At 33.6% G+C, this 13,890-nt stretch overlaps 1 protein-coding gene across 9 annotated transcripts in view; it reads right to left on the bottom strand.

Annotated features, from left to right (window-relative positions):
* babo (TGF-beta receptor type-1 babo) overlaps nt 1-13,890 on the bottom strand; it is a 203,648-nt gene that overhangs the window by 81,739 nt on the left and 108,019 nt on the right. Inside the window, exon 1 of one of the 9 annotated variants that reach the window (XM_090160088.1) lies at nt 242-380. The exons of the other annotated variants lie outside the window; for them this stretch is intronic. Within the exon in view, the coding sequence (XP_090016214.1) occupies nt 242-272 (31 nt within the window). The 5' untranslated portion in view covers nt 273-380. Of the gene's footprint in view, nt 1-241; nt 381-13,890 lie in introns of those variants that run through there. 9 annotated transcript variants of the gene reach the window in all.

Genomic DNA, 13,890 nt, shown 5'->3' with positions numbered 1-13,890 from the left:
GGGGGTTGGTAAATACAACAGGAAAACGCTTGGGTCAGTCCATCCCAATTATCGAGGGGTCAAACATTGGTCAAAATACAGTAGGAATTTTGGGTAAAAATCAACAAGTCCAAAATCCAAGAGTGTCCCCTTCCCATAGACTCTATATTTAAAATCCTTCAAAAAAATCCTGAATTTTGTTAAAAATGCAAAAACACACAGCCCCTAATGCAAATATCCGATCCCTCATCCCAAATCTTACTCCTAGTAGTGGTAATGTTCAGTTTGCCCATCGAGATGGTGGTCTTCGCGGCCTTACACAGCCGCCAAACAGTCAAAATGGTTTTAAAGGCGCCTAGCGAGAGCTGACACACATTTCCTAACCGAGTTAGCGATCTTATTAATGGACCTTGGCAATGTTTAAGAGCGCGCGACAGTAGCGCCTCGCCTCGCAGAAACCCCCAACTAACGGAGCTCTATACTGAAACGGTTCTCTCTCTATCCTCCTCTCTTGCCGCTATCGCCATCGCCATCTATCCGCTAAGGTCGACACTATTTCGATTTAAAAAAGCAAGTTCAAATACGAGGGTAAGCTATAGACAAACTTTTGCTCTTTCTGGGTTTCTTATTGCCTGATTTAAATCACCTACTATACTTCAATGTAATTATAAAAAAATTACCAACGTAAGTTCTCTAGAAATGTCAATTCAGAGCGAACTAAATTAAGTTTAGTTTTAAATTCATATTTAAATTAATGAAGATTTATTTAAATTTTAATTTACATTACACCCAAATTATTAATCAATTTGTCAAGAAAAACTGGCATGAAATCTTTAAAAAAAATGAAAAAATTAATTTGAGAAATTCTGAGTTATTTAGAATGCTCAAGAAATACGGAAATTCTTTGAAATCTGGAGTTATTTAGAAAGCTCAATAAATACGGAAATTCTTTGAAATCTGGAGAGTTATTTAGAAAGCTCAATAAATACGAAAATTCATTGAAATCTTGAGTTATTTAGAAAGCTCAAGAAATACGAAAATTCTTTGGAATCTTGAGTTATTTAAAAAGCTCAAGATATACGGGAATTTATAGAAATCCGGAGTTATTTAAAAAGCTCAAGATATACGGGAATTTATAGAAATCCGGAGTTATTAAGAAAACAACAGTAATACAAAAATTCTTTGAAATCTGGAGAGTTATTTAGAAAGTTCAAGATATATGAAAATTCTTTGAAATCTGGAGAGTTATTTAGAAAGTTCAAGATATATGAAAATTCTTTGAAATATGGAGAGTTATTTAGAAAGCTCAAGAAATACGGAAATGTTTGGAAATCCTGATGATTGTTTGGAAAGCTCAGGAAATACGGGAAATTAGGGAATTTTTAAAAATCCTGAGAATTATTTAGAAAGCTCCAGAAATCCGATAAAATATTGTAAATCTCGAAAGTTAAGATTCTTCTGAAAAAATTTTGAAATATGGGAAAATCCAAAAATGAAATTATTAAAAATATTTGTAAATCAGAAATCTTGTCTATATTTGGTTTGTTTGTAGGTTTTCGGGAGCTCAATGCTACCAGAAATAAGTTTTCGGGAACAAAGGGGAATTAAGTAACGGCAATTTAGGTCAGGGCTTTGTTACGAAAATAAAATTCAAAAATTATACGCAAAAAAAATTTAAAATGTGGGCATTATTATTCAAAAGAAAAACGTTATAGGGCGTGATCCTGGATCTAATAAACTTTGTGTATCAATTATCAGGGGATGAAATTAAACTTAATTTGTACTTTATCCGAAGAGCGATTTAACTTGTGGCAACGCCACGGGTAAATTACCATACTTGAAGTTTTAATTACAGAGCTTTAATTCTTAATTAGGATATTTCAGGCAAAGCTTTGGTAAATAGGGTGACAAACCTAGTTAACCTACGCCGTGTGGAACGGGGGGAAGAAGTTGAAAGTATATTCCGTGGTGACATCATACACGTTGCCGTGGTTACATAAAACCAAACAAGATGACACAGGCGACAATTGTATCATCACTCGTGCTTTTAAATAAAATATGTTATTCTATCTAATGTAAAAGGTTTAAAGCTTTATCTTAAAGGACAACGAAATATAAAATACACACGCTAAAGCCTAGAACACACATACGTAAAAATCGAACGGATAACCAAACTGAAACGTAAACGCAAAACAATTGGGACGGAATCGCGACGGAAAAGAGAGTTGAACGATGTTCAACTTTTTGCGCCGTAAAATATTGTACGATATCAGCCAGCCAATAGGCAGTCGGTCTCATACACCTTCACTCTCCGTGATAAAATATGGCCGAATCAAAGAAAGCTCTGAATAGAAAAGAATTGGAACACTTTATAGAAATAGTAATATTATAAAGATACAATATTTAAAAAAAAACAATTTGGCAAGTAATTGGATCCACGCTACTTTCTACACGTAGAATTTAAGCCCTGGCTTAATGACTGTTAAATGTATTTTGGACGTCATTATCAAATCATTTATTCTGGTTTGAAGTTTAGAATTTCAGATGGCGCTACGGTGGCCGAAAAAACATAATACGTTTTCAAGTGTGTCAAATCTGGAAACGTAATCAGAAACGCAACATAATTAAATTTTGCATTTACGTTTCAATTTGGTTTTCCGTTAGATTTTTACGTATGTGTGTTCTAGGCTTAAGCCTTGTCAAGGACAAGTAGTACAACGTAAATATGTTAATTATTAAATATATATTACGCGCACCGTATATATATAATTTTGTGAGTTTACCATAGCTATTAACTATTAATTGTTAAGGCAAGACCCTAAAGACCACTTTAATATCATTCGATGATGTAATCACCAACAAAGTCAACACCGCCAACGACAGCGTCGAAAGTAATATCACCCTTGTATATCTATAGGCGATGAGGGTAAAAAACATACAAACATCAAAACAATGAAATAATTCCAAGAAAAAAGCTACGCACAACAAAGTCAATAAAAAATTTAAGCACTCTTTGGCTTCTCTCCCCCATCAGCGCATCATGATAACTAGAGTTGGTAAACGCTTTTTAAATTTAAATTATATAACGTTACAAATTGAAGTAACACAACCATTATCAACGCGGTAATAATTTAAGTACGAACATTCGTTAAAAATATATACTCGAAATCACTCTGACCTTCGACCACTACTAAAGGCGGGGATTTTTCATCCTCCGCCGGAAATATAGTCCTATAAATAATGTGATCTATTTTAAAGTTAAGAGTTGGTTAATTTTTTTCGTCTGCCACTAATACCTAGGAGCAACAAACACAATGAGAACGCAGCTAGCCTTTAAACACGCTAACGAAGGGTTGTGTACAAATTTCATTGGACGAGCGTCATGAGCCTTTACGCTGAACGTTTTACGGTCGGGGGGAAGACAATATCCGAATTTTCCCCTTCCGACGGCAGCAGGCGCTAAAGCGTCTAGCCAATGAAAAATGTACACAAGAAAATCCACTACTTTTGACGGGTTGCGTTCTCATTGCGTGGGGTGTTGTGTTTGTTGCCCGTAGCTACGCTAATACGAAGTAAGAGCTTTAAATGGCTTGTAAATAAAATAGTATTTCCATAAAAATATTTTCCCACTTAAAAATTTAATTTAAAGTAACACTGTGACGTAGATTACGTCAAGATTACATTAAATACGCGGATAACGCTAATATTACGTGACTCTACGGTAAGGGTGTACACTAATTACACCCGAAAATTAAAATCGATTAAAAAGGAATTAACGACGCCTTTTCTAAATCTTATTGTCAGAAAAAAAGGATTTTTTTGAAATTTATTATGGGCACAAAGAACGAAAACAGGGTTGCCACAAAATTTTCAGATTCAAATTCCCTGACTATTCCCTGTTTTCCCTGACCACTTTAAGAGATTTTCCCTGACATTTTAATGCCAAAGTTTTTATGTTATATTTTGCTTTATCAGAAGTTAATAAATTTAAATGGACTTATATTTCAGTAAAAGGGTTATTGCAATGTCGAAAAAATTAGCCAAACTAAGGAAATAAATGATAATCATAGAATTTGTCATAGATCTAGAGTAATATTACCTTCAAAAAGTGTCAATATATAATTATATTCCCCGACTTTTCCCTAAATTTTAAAAATTCTTAAAATTCCCTGACTTTTTCCTGACGTGTGGCAACCCTTTAAATGATAATCATAGAATTTGTCATAGATCTAGAGTAATATTACCTTCAAAAAGTGTCAATATATAATTATATTCCCCGACTTTTCCCTAAATTTTAAAAATTCTTAAAATTCCCTGACTTTTTCCTGACGTGTGGCAACCCTTTAAATGATAATCATAGAATTTGTCATAGATCTAGAGTAATATTACCTTCAAAAAGTGTCAATATATAATTATATTCCCCGACTTTTCCCTAAATTTTAAAAATTCTTAAAATTCCCTGACTTTTTCCTGACGTGTGGCAACCTTTTAAATGATAATCATAGATCTAGAGTAAAATTACCTTCAAAAAGTGTCAATATAAAATTGAATTCCCTGACTTTTCCCTGAATTTTTACAAATTCTTAAAATTCCCTGACTTTTTCCTGACGTGTGGCAACCCTTTAAATGATAATCATAGAATTTGTCATAGATCTAGAGTAATATTACCTTCAAAAAGTGTCAATATAAAATTGAATTCCCTGACTTTTCCCTGAATTTTTACAAATTCTTAAAATTCCCTGACTTTTTCCTGACGTGTGGCAACCTTTTAAATGATAATCATAGATCTAGAGTAAAATTACCTTCAAAAAGTGTCAATATAAAATTGAATTCCCTGACTTTTCCCTGAATTTTTACAAATTCTTAAAATTCCCTGACTTTTTCCTGACGTGTGGCAACCCTTTAAATGATAATCATATAATTTGTCATAGATCTAGAGTAATATTACCTTCAAAAAGTGTCAATATATAATTATATTCCCCGACTTTTCCCTAAATTTTAAAAATTCTTAAAATTCCCTGACTTTTTCCTGACGTGTGGCAACCTTTTAAATGATAATCATAGATCTAGAGTAAAATTACCTTCAAAAAGTGTCAATATAAAATTGAATTCCCTGACTTTTCCCGGAATTTTTACAAATTCTTAAAATTCCCTGACTTTTTCCTGACGTGTGGCAACCTTTTAAATGATAATCATAGATCTAGAGTAAAATTACCTTCAAAAAGTGTCAATATAAAATTGAATTCCCTGACTTTTCCCTGAATTTTTACAAATTCTTAAAATTCCCTGACTTTTTCCTGACGTGTGGCAACCCTTTAAATGATAATCATAGAATTTGTCATAGATCTAGAGTAATATTACCTTCAAAAAGTGTCAATATAAAATTGAATTCCCTGACTTTTCCCTGAATTTTTACAAATTCTTAAAATTCCCTGACTTTTTCCTGACGTGTGGCAACCCTTTAAATGATAATCATAGAATTTGTCATAGATCTAGAGTAAAATTACCTTAAAAAAGTGTCAATATAAAATTGAATTCCCTGACTTTTCCCTGAATTTTTACAAATTCTTAAAAATCCCTGACTTTTTAGACCAATTTTTAAATTCCCTGACGTGTGGCAACACTGGAAAATAAATGTTAATTTTTGGGGATTACGAACTTTTTCAAGATGGCCACCTAATTACCGAATTTGGCACTTATCTCAAACTTTATCTTGCAGTAGACACAACCACAAATCAATGCAAAAAAATAACAGGCGCGGTCAAAAGTAAGAAAAGCAGTCGATCGGCAAAAGAAAGTTGTCTACTGAGCAGCGGCGAGTGAACACTTGCCTTTATGTACACGAAAACAGACTTAAAGCACCCCCTTCCAGCACTATAAGGACCCTCATTCTTAGCACGGAGGGAGGGAGCGTTGCATCACAGGCCTTTCACCGACAAGGAGCAAAGAAAACACGGCGGACACACAAGCCCCGTGCCGAATTCCCGAATACCAGCGCCGGAAGAAATGATAGAAAATATTTCTAGCTGTAATAAAAAGCAGAGTTCTTGGCTTCTTTTCCACTCTACCTCGGTCAGGGGGGATGGTTTTTGGAGAAATCCCAGGACACGCTAGTGGGCCAACTGCGGCAACACTTGGCTCCTGCTAGCTTATGGCTTATATCTGCGAAAGGGAAAACTACGTTTTATATTGTTGTGGCCGAGAAGTAGCCTAGCGCGAAAAACCAATAGTATACGACCAAATATACCGCCACTAAGAACGGATATATCGTTGTATAACTAGTTACAAGCACGAAAATTTTCTTTTGTTTTTGCATTTTTGATTTATAGGGACGTTGATAAATGACGTTGCGAAATGTATCAGAGAGTCGCTCAAATGGTACGTAACAAATCATAATTTTATATCGGAAACTAAATTATAAATTATTATAAGTTACAGTCTCAAGTTATTACTTGGTATGACTTTCCTAGATTTAAAACTATAAATAAATTACCTTGATATTTAATAAAATTATTTTAATTTGAAGGTTTTTTTTATCGCGTAACGAAATTAGGAAACAAATTGTTTATACAAATAACCATTTTTTTTAAATGATTTATACAGATTTATCTTTACTCGAAATCAATGTTAGCCGAGACAATTTAAGCGGTCGGTATTTAACATAAACATCCTTTTTAATAATTGGTCAATTCGTTTAATTGTACTTTAATTCAATTTTGAATTGAGTTTACTCTCATTTAAAAAAATAATATTTTACATATCTAAATAATCCAATTTTACAGATTCGTAGTCAACATAATTTATATTTTCATTTTAAATTCCCTGATTTTTCTCAAATTCTTAAAATTCTCTGATATTTAGCGGATTTTGTAGGCCTACTTTCCAATTCCGTGACTTTTCTCAAATTCTTAAAATTCCCGGACTTTTTAGGCCTATTTTAAATTTCCCTGACTCTTCTCAAATTCTTAAAATCCCCTGACTTTGTAAGCCTACTTTCAAATTCCCTGGCTTTCCTCAAATTCTTAAAATTCCATGAATTTTCTCCGATTCTTAAAATTCCCTGACTTTGTAAATCTACTTTCAAATTCCCTGACTTTCCTCAAATTCTTAAAATTCCATGAATTTTCTCCAATTCTTAAAATTTCCTGACTTTGTAGGTCTACTTTTAAATTCCTGACCTGTGGCAACCCTGTAACCAAAAATATCAAAAGTTCAAAACAATATAATAGCAACGAGGGAGTCGTCGTTTCTACAACGTACAATCGTCGTAGAGTTCTTTCTATTCGGTGCATAATAGCGAAGGGGCCGTTCTTTTCTGGACGGAAAAGGAGGAATATAAAATTCGCGGCAAAGGCTTAGTCGCAATCTGAAGACTAGCAATGAATTACGCCTTGGCTTTTGTCGTTGTCCATTTCGAGTCACCTTGTTGTCGTTACTTAAACGTAGTGGTCCGGAACGATTCGTTTATCGGTGATCTTATAGAAAGTGACCCTATCGTCCAATCCAAAATGAATTAGGCCTTAAATACGGGCCTTGACGTATTGAGCAAATTAGTGCCTGCATTTCTAGGTTCCAGCTTTGTCTCGACCAACTGGACAGACAAACCACCCATTCGCGAAAATAGGTCTTTGTACGTTATCAAGCTAACGCCCTAGTTTTCGACCCGATACTCTGATAGCAATTGAGCGGATGCTCAATTATTAAATCTGTTAGAAGATAAAGCCAGTTAATTTTGCTTTCGTGCCCTCTTTAGCGTCTATAATTAAAATGTAAAGAAGGAGAAACTACGCTCGAGACCAATTTTTCAAATCACGGTAAAACAAGTAATATCTCTCTTATAATTAAAATGGAAAGTTAAGATAATTTTTACCAACAAGATCGCTAAATTCCAAAGAAATATCGGGATTGTAACCACTCCTTCCAGGTTGAGTTTGCAAGTTATCTCCCCGCTGGTTTAAGGGGTTTGCCCAGCGCTCTTCGGTTTCCCCTTCCATAAAAACTTGTTGGGGTTAGCGATAATAGTTAGTCTAGGGAGCTGTTGGCTCGCGTGGCGTGAAGGGCTTACCAACACCCTCCTACGCATTGTAACCCGGCCACCTGAATTAATGGCTTTAAAAGTCGCTTGATGACTTGGGCCTAAGGTGGTGCCTTGGGTATTATCCTTGCTGATTATTATTATTATTATTAAGATTGAAGTGGTGTAAGTTACCAAAGTTTATGCGAAAAGGTGTAATACATACATTAATTGACCTATAGAAAAATTGGGGCCTTAAAATATGGAAACACCACTGTTTTGGGCTATTAGACAAAAATCGAAACCTCCACCCAAAAAATTGATCGCAACACCACTGTTTTGGGCCAAAATCGAAACCGCCAGCTAAAAAATTGATCATTTAATAGCGCGGACTCGAGGGTGTTGTAAATTAATTATTATTATTATTATTATAATTATATGCCCAGAAAATAAAGCAGTGTACACGACGATACAAATCAGTTTTCGGACAATACTACTACGATAATAAACTAAACTAAATCGAAATAACTTAATCTACCGCTAAATAAATTAAAATAAAACTAAATGAATGAAATAAAATATGACCTAAATTAACCAAACCTAATAACCTCATTACTTCTGCGGTAGTATTGTCGAAAATAGTGAGTTTCTCGTCGTGTACCCTTTTTACCTCTCCGAGGGGACTTTGTACCCTAGGAGGGGTTATACAACCACCGTGTCTGTCTGTCTGTGGGTAGGTGGGTGGGTCTGTCTGTCAGGCCTTCGCATTTTCGGGGCAAAGGGTAATCACTGCGTACCCAGTTTCTTAGAATCAGGGAAAAGGTTTTTCCAAAAGCGCCCTCTTTTTGTCATTGGGTGTAGTATAATTTTTAATCGGCCGGGATTCAAACCCGAGCCCTCTTGCACGACAGATGAGCGTTCTACCACAGAACCACGGATACAGTTACGCTTCACTGAAAATTAAAAACTCTTCCGAGGAGAGGTATATTTTGGCTTTTCTCCCAGATTCTAAAAAAAAAATGCTTATCCTGGCGTATCGCGTATCGTAAGAAATCTCTGACGGCTTTGGCCCCGCCTACGAGAGAAAAAATCCAATTTGCGCACGCTCCCTCTCACGTTGTTGTTTGTTGTGTAAACATAGTGACGTCAAAAAAAGCCGTCAGTCACATCGAGACGAAAATCTGCCACGATAAGCATTCCAAGTAGAGGTATGGATTCCTGACCTAATCTATTTCCGACAAAGCTAAAAAGGCTGTTTATTAAAAAACAAACGTTAACCCAAATTATTGTTTAAAGGACTTTGATTTTCATCAATAAAAACTATGTAGAATATAAAACCTTGCCTACTAAAAAATTAAAACAAATAGCGTTATTTAAATATTAATTTATGTTACTAAATTAAAACCAAACACCAAATTTTATGATAATAAAATTATTTCAGTTACCATCCTTTTTAGGCCTTGGTCAGAATGCACGGAAAAAGTTGTAAACAACAATAAGCTACCTACAAAAAAAAACGAAATCCAGTGATATCCCAAGTTGCCACCGGTGCAAGGTGGTTGGAACACTTATACAGGCTGAGATAGTTTCAACTTTACCCTATTTATTTAAAGTGAGAAATTCTTCACGACCTTTAAACGACCTTCCCAACAAGTCCTAAAAATGAGATGTCTCTTTCCCTTACAAGCGGTAAAAAATACGCCGCATTTTTAAAACGAAATGAGTAAAAATAAAATGGAATTTCCAGACGAAATAGCTATACTATCGATTCTGTCCTAAGATGTTAGTCGACAATACAGTCATGGGCATGCTTAAGCCCTAGGGAGTAAACGACCAAAACAAGCGTTACATAATTAAATACTAAAGAAAATACGTTGTATAAATTCGATTATATATCCCCCTGGTGAGTGATACTAAAGAAAATACGTTGTATTAAAATGCGTACACAATAGCAAGCGGCACTTTAGATTATTAATATTATTATAATTCGCAGAGGTTTAACGAAGTGGAACGAATATGATGAAGATGATCCTAAGACAGGGTTGGTACGAAATTTCAGGAATGAATTTCCTTGACTTTTCCAGGTTTTCCTTGAGCAATTTTCCAAATTTTCCCAGACCATTTTTGTACAAGAAATGAAAGGTTTCAGGTAAAATCTTGCAAAATATTTGATATGTATTTTTAATACATCTTTCACAAATTTTATACCGGATTTTTTGGGGGTTATTTTAAAATTCCCTGACATTTAGGGGCCAGTTTCAAATTCCCTGACCTTTCGCTGACTTTTTGGAAACATTTTAAAATTCCCTGACCTTTCCCTGACTTTTTGGGAGCCTTTTAAAATTCCTTGACATTTTGGAAGCATTTTAAAATTCTCTGACTTTTCCAGGTCGTGTACGATCCCTGCAAGAGGAAAACTAAGAGGGATAGCGCTTACAGTGGCCGATTTAGGAACTAGCAAAACAACAACAAACCAAAAAAATCCTAACAGCGAAATTTTTCCTAGTCAGTTTTTATTACGAAACAACGTTGGAACTCTTTTACTTTAAAATGTATCGGCCAATTCTGATCTTATTTATCAGGAGTATAAAATAAATAATAATAAAGAAAATTTCAAGAATGCGCGTTTGGGAGACGATAACGTTAATCGGATGGGATTCTAGTCCGGCGCGGCGTAGATGACGGTGGAATTATACTCTGATAAAAGGGGCAAATTTCATATAAAATTACTTTTATTTAACACCATCTGGGAACAGCGCTGCTAGGGTATATATGGCTTCGTCGCAGTCTGGTCTAGAAATTTAGAGCCTTCAATTTGGAGGTTAAACTTGAAAGCTTAATTTTCGGATTAAATTAAAATTAAGAATTAAATAAAATAAATTGATATAAATAGTATTAAAACGCTTTTCACAGCAAATGCTCGGTTTCACGAATATATAATAATAATAATAATAATAAGGTCATTAAATTAATATTAAAATATTATTAATGCACTTTTTTATCAACCAATATTCGGTTTCACGAATGTAGATGGCGACTTAAGCGGCGGACTAAATAAAATTCAGAATTAAATTAATATTAAAATATTACCGCGCTTATCTCATAAAATGTAATTAAATTAATATTAAAATATTACCGCGCTTATCTCATAAAATGTAATTAAATTAATATTAAAATATTACCGCGCTTATCTCATAAAATGTAATTAAATTAATATTAAAATATTACCGCGCTTATCTCATAAAATGTAATTAAATTAATATTAAAATATTACCGCGCTTATCTCATAAAATGTAATTAAATTAATATTAAAATATTACCGCGCTTATCTCATAAAATGTAATTAAATTAATATTATAAACGCTTTTAACAACCAATAATCGGTTTCACGAATATAGATGGCGACTTAAGCGCCGGACTAAATAAAATTAAGAATTAAATTAATATTAAAATATTACCGCACGTATCTCATAAAATGTAATTAAATTAATATTAAAATATTATTAATGCGCTTTTATCAACCAATATTCGGTTTCACGAATGTTGATGGCGATTTAAGCGCCGGACTATATTTTGTCTTTGGCAACTTGTTACCATATAAATCAGCCCCGCCAAAAAGGACACTGAAATAACCAATCTAGAGTAATCAATATAGCTAAAGGAAATAGTGATATCTAGTGGGCAGTCGTGGAACAGATATGTCACTTTTAAATAGCCTTAACAAATCAGAAATGAGGTTAAAGATATTTCATGTTAGTTTGTAGACTAGCAAAGTTTAAGTAAAATGTATACATAGACGTCGACGAGCGTATTCAGTTTCGTAAATTGCTTTCAAAAAGTTATTATTTACTCTAGATTACGCGCGAGAAGATAATAAATATCAAAAGCTATTTCTAACACTATTTTTAAGCGATATTTACATCAAAACTACACGATGAAATTATTTTTTTTACAAAGAGGCTTTTGAATAAATTTCTGTGACGGCGGGTGCGGGTAGCTTAAATAGATTTTAATTACTTTAAGTTAAATAAGTGATTTTTGTAAATTTTGTTTTCCATTGGCTTGGAAATTGTTTTGGCGAAAGCATATTAATGGCGACTTAGATAACGAAGCAAAGTTTTCTGATTTAAATAACGGTAGGGCTCCCACCAGAATCTGAAAAAAAAATAGGGAAAAAGGGGATTTTTCAGGGTAAAAATGGGGTGAAATAGGAACCATATTTTGAAAAGTAGGAATACAAATAGGGACTATTTTAAGGAAAATTAGATCTTTATTTAAACTTAAAGTTTTACAAAAATTACTTTTCTAAAAATATGTTTTCACTCAAAATTATATAGTTCAACTTTACGACAGGAAGGCTCATTCTGAATTTTACCGACTCCCGAGTATTTCAATTTAGCCGTGCTCGTGGCGCCACCTAATGTAGTAAATTATAGCTATAAACGTTAATCGATACAATTTTGGTTCAATATTATAAGCCGATGGTACTTTTCAGCAAATTTACTAGAAATAGGGTAATTTAGGTACCAAATTCCGATTTTAAGGTGGTTTAGAGACCTAGAAAAAAAGTAGGTTCTTTTAGGTATTTTAGGGACCTGGTGGGAGCCTTTAAACCCGATACTTTACAATTCAATGTCTTTTTGGAAATGTACCAACGTAGGTTTTCTAGAAATGTCAATTCGGAGAAAACTCAATTACATTTAATATTTGATGAATAATTAAATTGAATGAAGATTAATAAAACTTTTAGTTTAAATTACGGCTACACTGAAATTATGAATAAATTTGTCGGGATAAAACCTAAAAAAAATCAATCAAAATCAATTCAAATAAACGAAATCCATTAAAATCAATAAAAATTCGATTTAAATACCATCGTTATAGTTCACGAATTTGCGATTTAGTTCAAACTCACTTTTAAGTTATAAATTCTTTTCAATAGTATATTTCAAAAGGAACAATATTAAGTAATTTGGAAGAAAATTACTGATATTTGTGGAATGTAAAAAAAACACCTCGGCCAATCATAGAACCGTTTCACTACGTTTATACCCCATGTAATTAACGATTAGAAACATAGAGGAACTATGATTGAAATATAACTTGGCTCTCGAAATAAGAAACAAGATGTCACGGACATTTAAGTACACACAATCCCGATGTATTAACTATATTTCAAATGTTAAATTTAAACAAATTTCCAATCATCTTGTACATTAACGAAATAATCCCAAGACAAATTTTATCGAAAAAGAATTTTTAGAGTAACCTGGTTTGGGAAATAAAGTAGCGAGACGGAAACACGTCAATTTAATTTAATTTTTACGCAAACCGAATTTTTCGAGTAACCTGGTTTTGGAAATAAGGTAGCGAAACGCGAAGGAGTTAGATGGCACCTGTTTCAATTGGAACAGAATTCAAATTTGGCAACAGTGCGTACGCGGGTCGTGGTATACCGCGAATTGACCGGAAATCTCACTTAAAATTAAAATTTATCACTGAAACCGAAAATGTAGTTATAAATGATCAGTACTATAGTCAGTTGCAGGCTAAGAAAGACAAAATATATAGTACATTCGGCGCAAGGATACCTCGGACCAGTTCCGGCCAGTCGACCGCGCGTAATTTAAATTTGACCACTTTACGGTCAATTTCAAATTTCGTGAGTTTCATAATTTTTTCGCGCCATCTAGGAACCGAAATTGGAATCTATTTTTTAATTTCATGTTGTCATGAGTTTAATTACTGAATGCAGCTAAAGAAAATTCGATAATTGAAGCTCCAAATATTTTAAATAGCCCAAGAGGTTACTATAAAAAGCATGATAAAGGTTTATTGTTAACAAGTAAAGAGAAAAATATAATTTTAAACGTCTATAGCTCATTAAGACAACGTTA

This window comes from Leiobunum rupestre, chromosome 10 (genome assembly GCF_980474605.1).
Source record: "Leiobunum rupestre chromosome 10, qqLeiRupe1.1.hap1, whole genome shotgun sequence".
In the NCBI taxonomy this organism is placed as follows: domain Eukaryota; kingdom Metazoa; phylum Arthropoda; class Arachnida; order Opiliones; family Sclerosomatidae; genus Leiobunum; species Leiobunum rupestre.
This window is presented reverse-complemented; position numbering and strand designations above follow the sequence as displayed.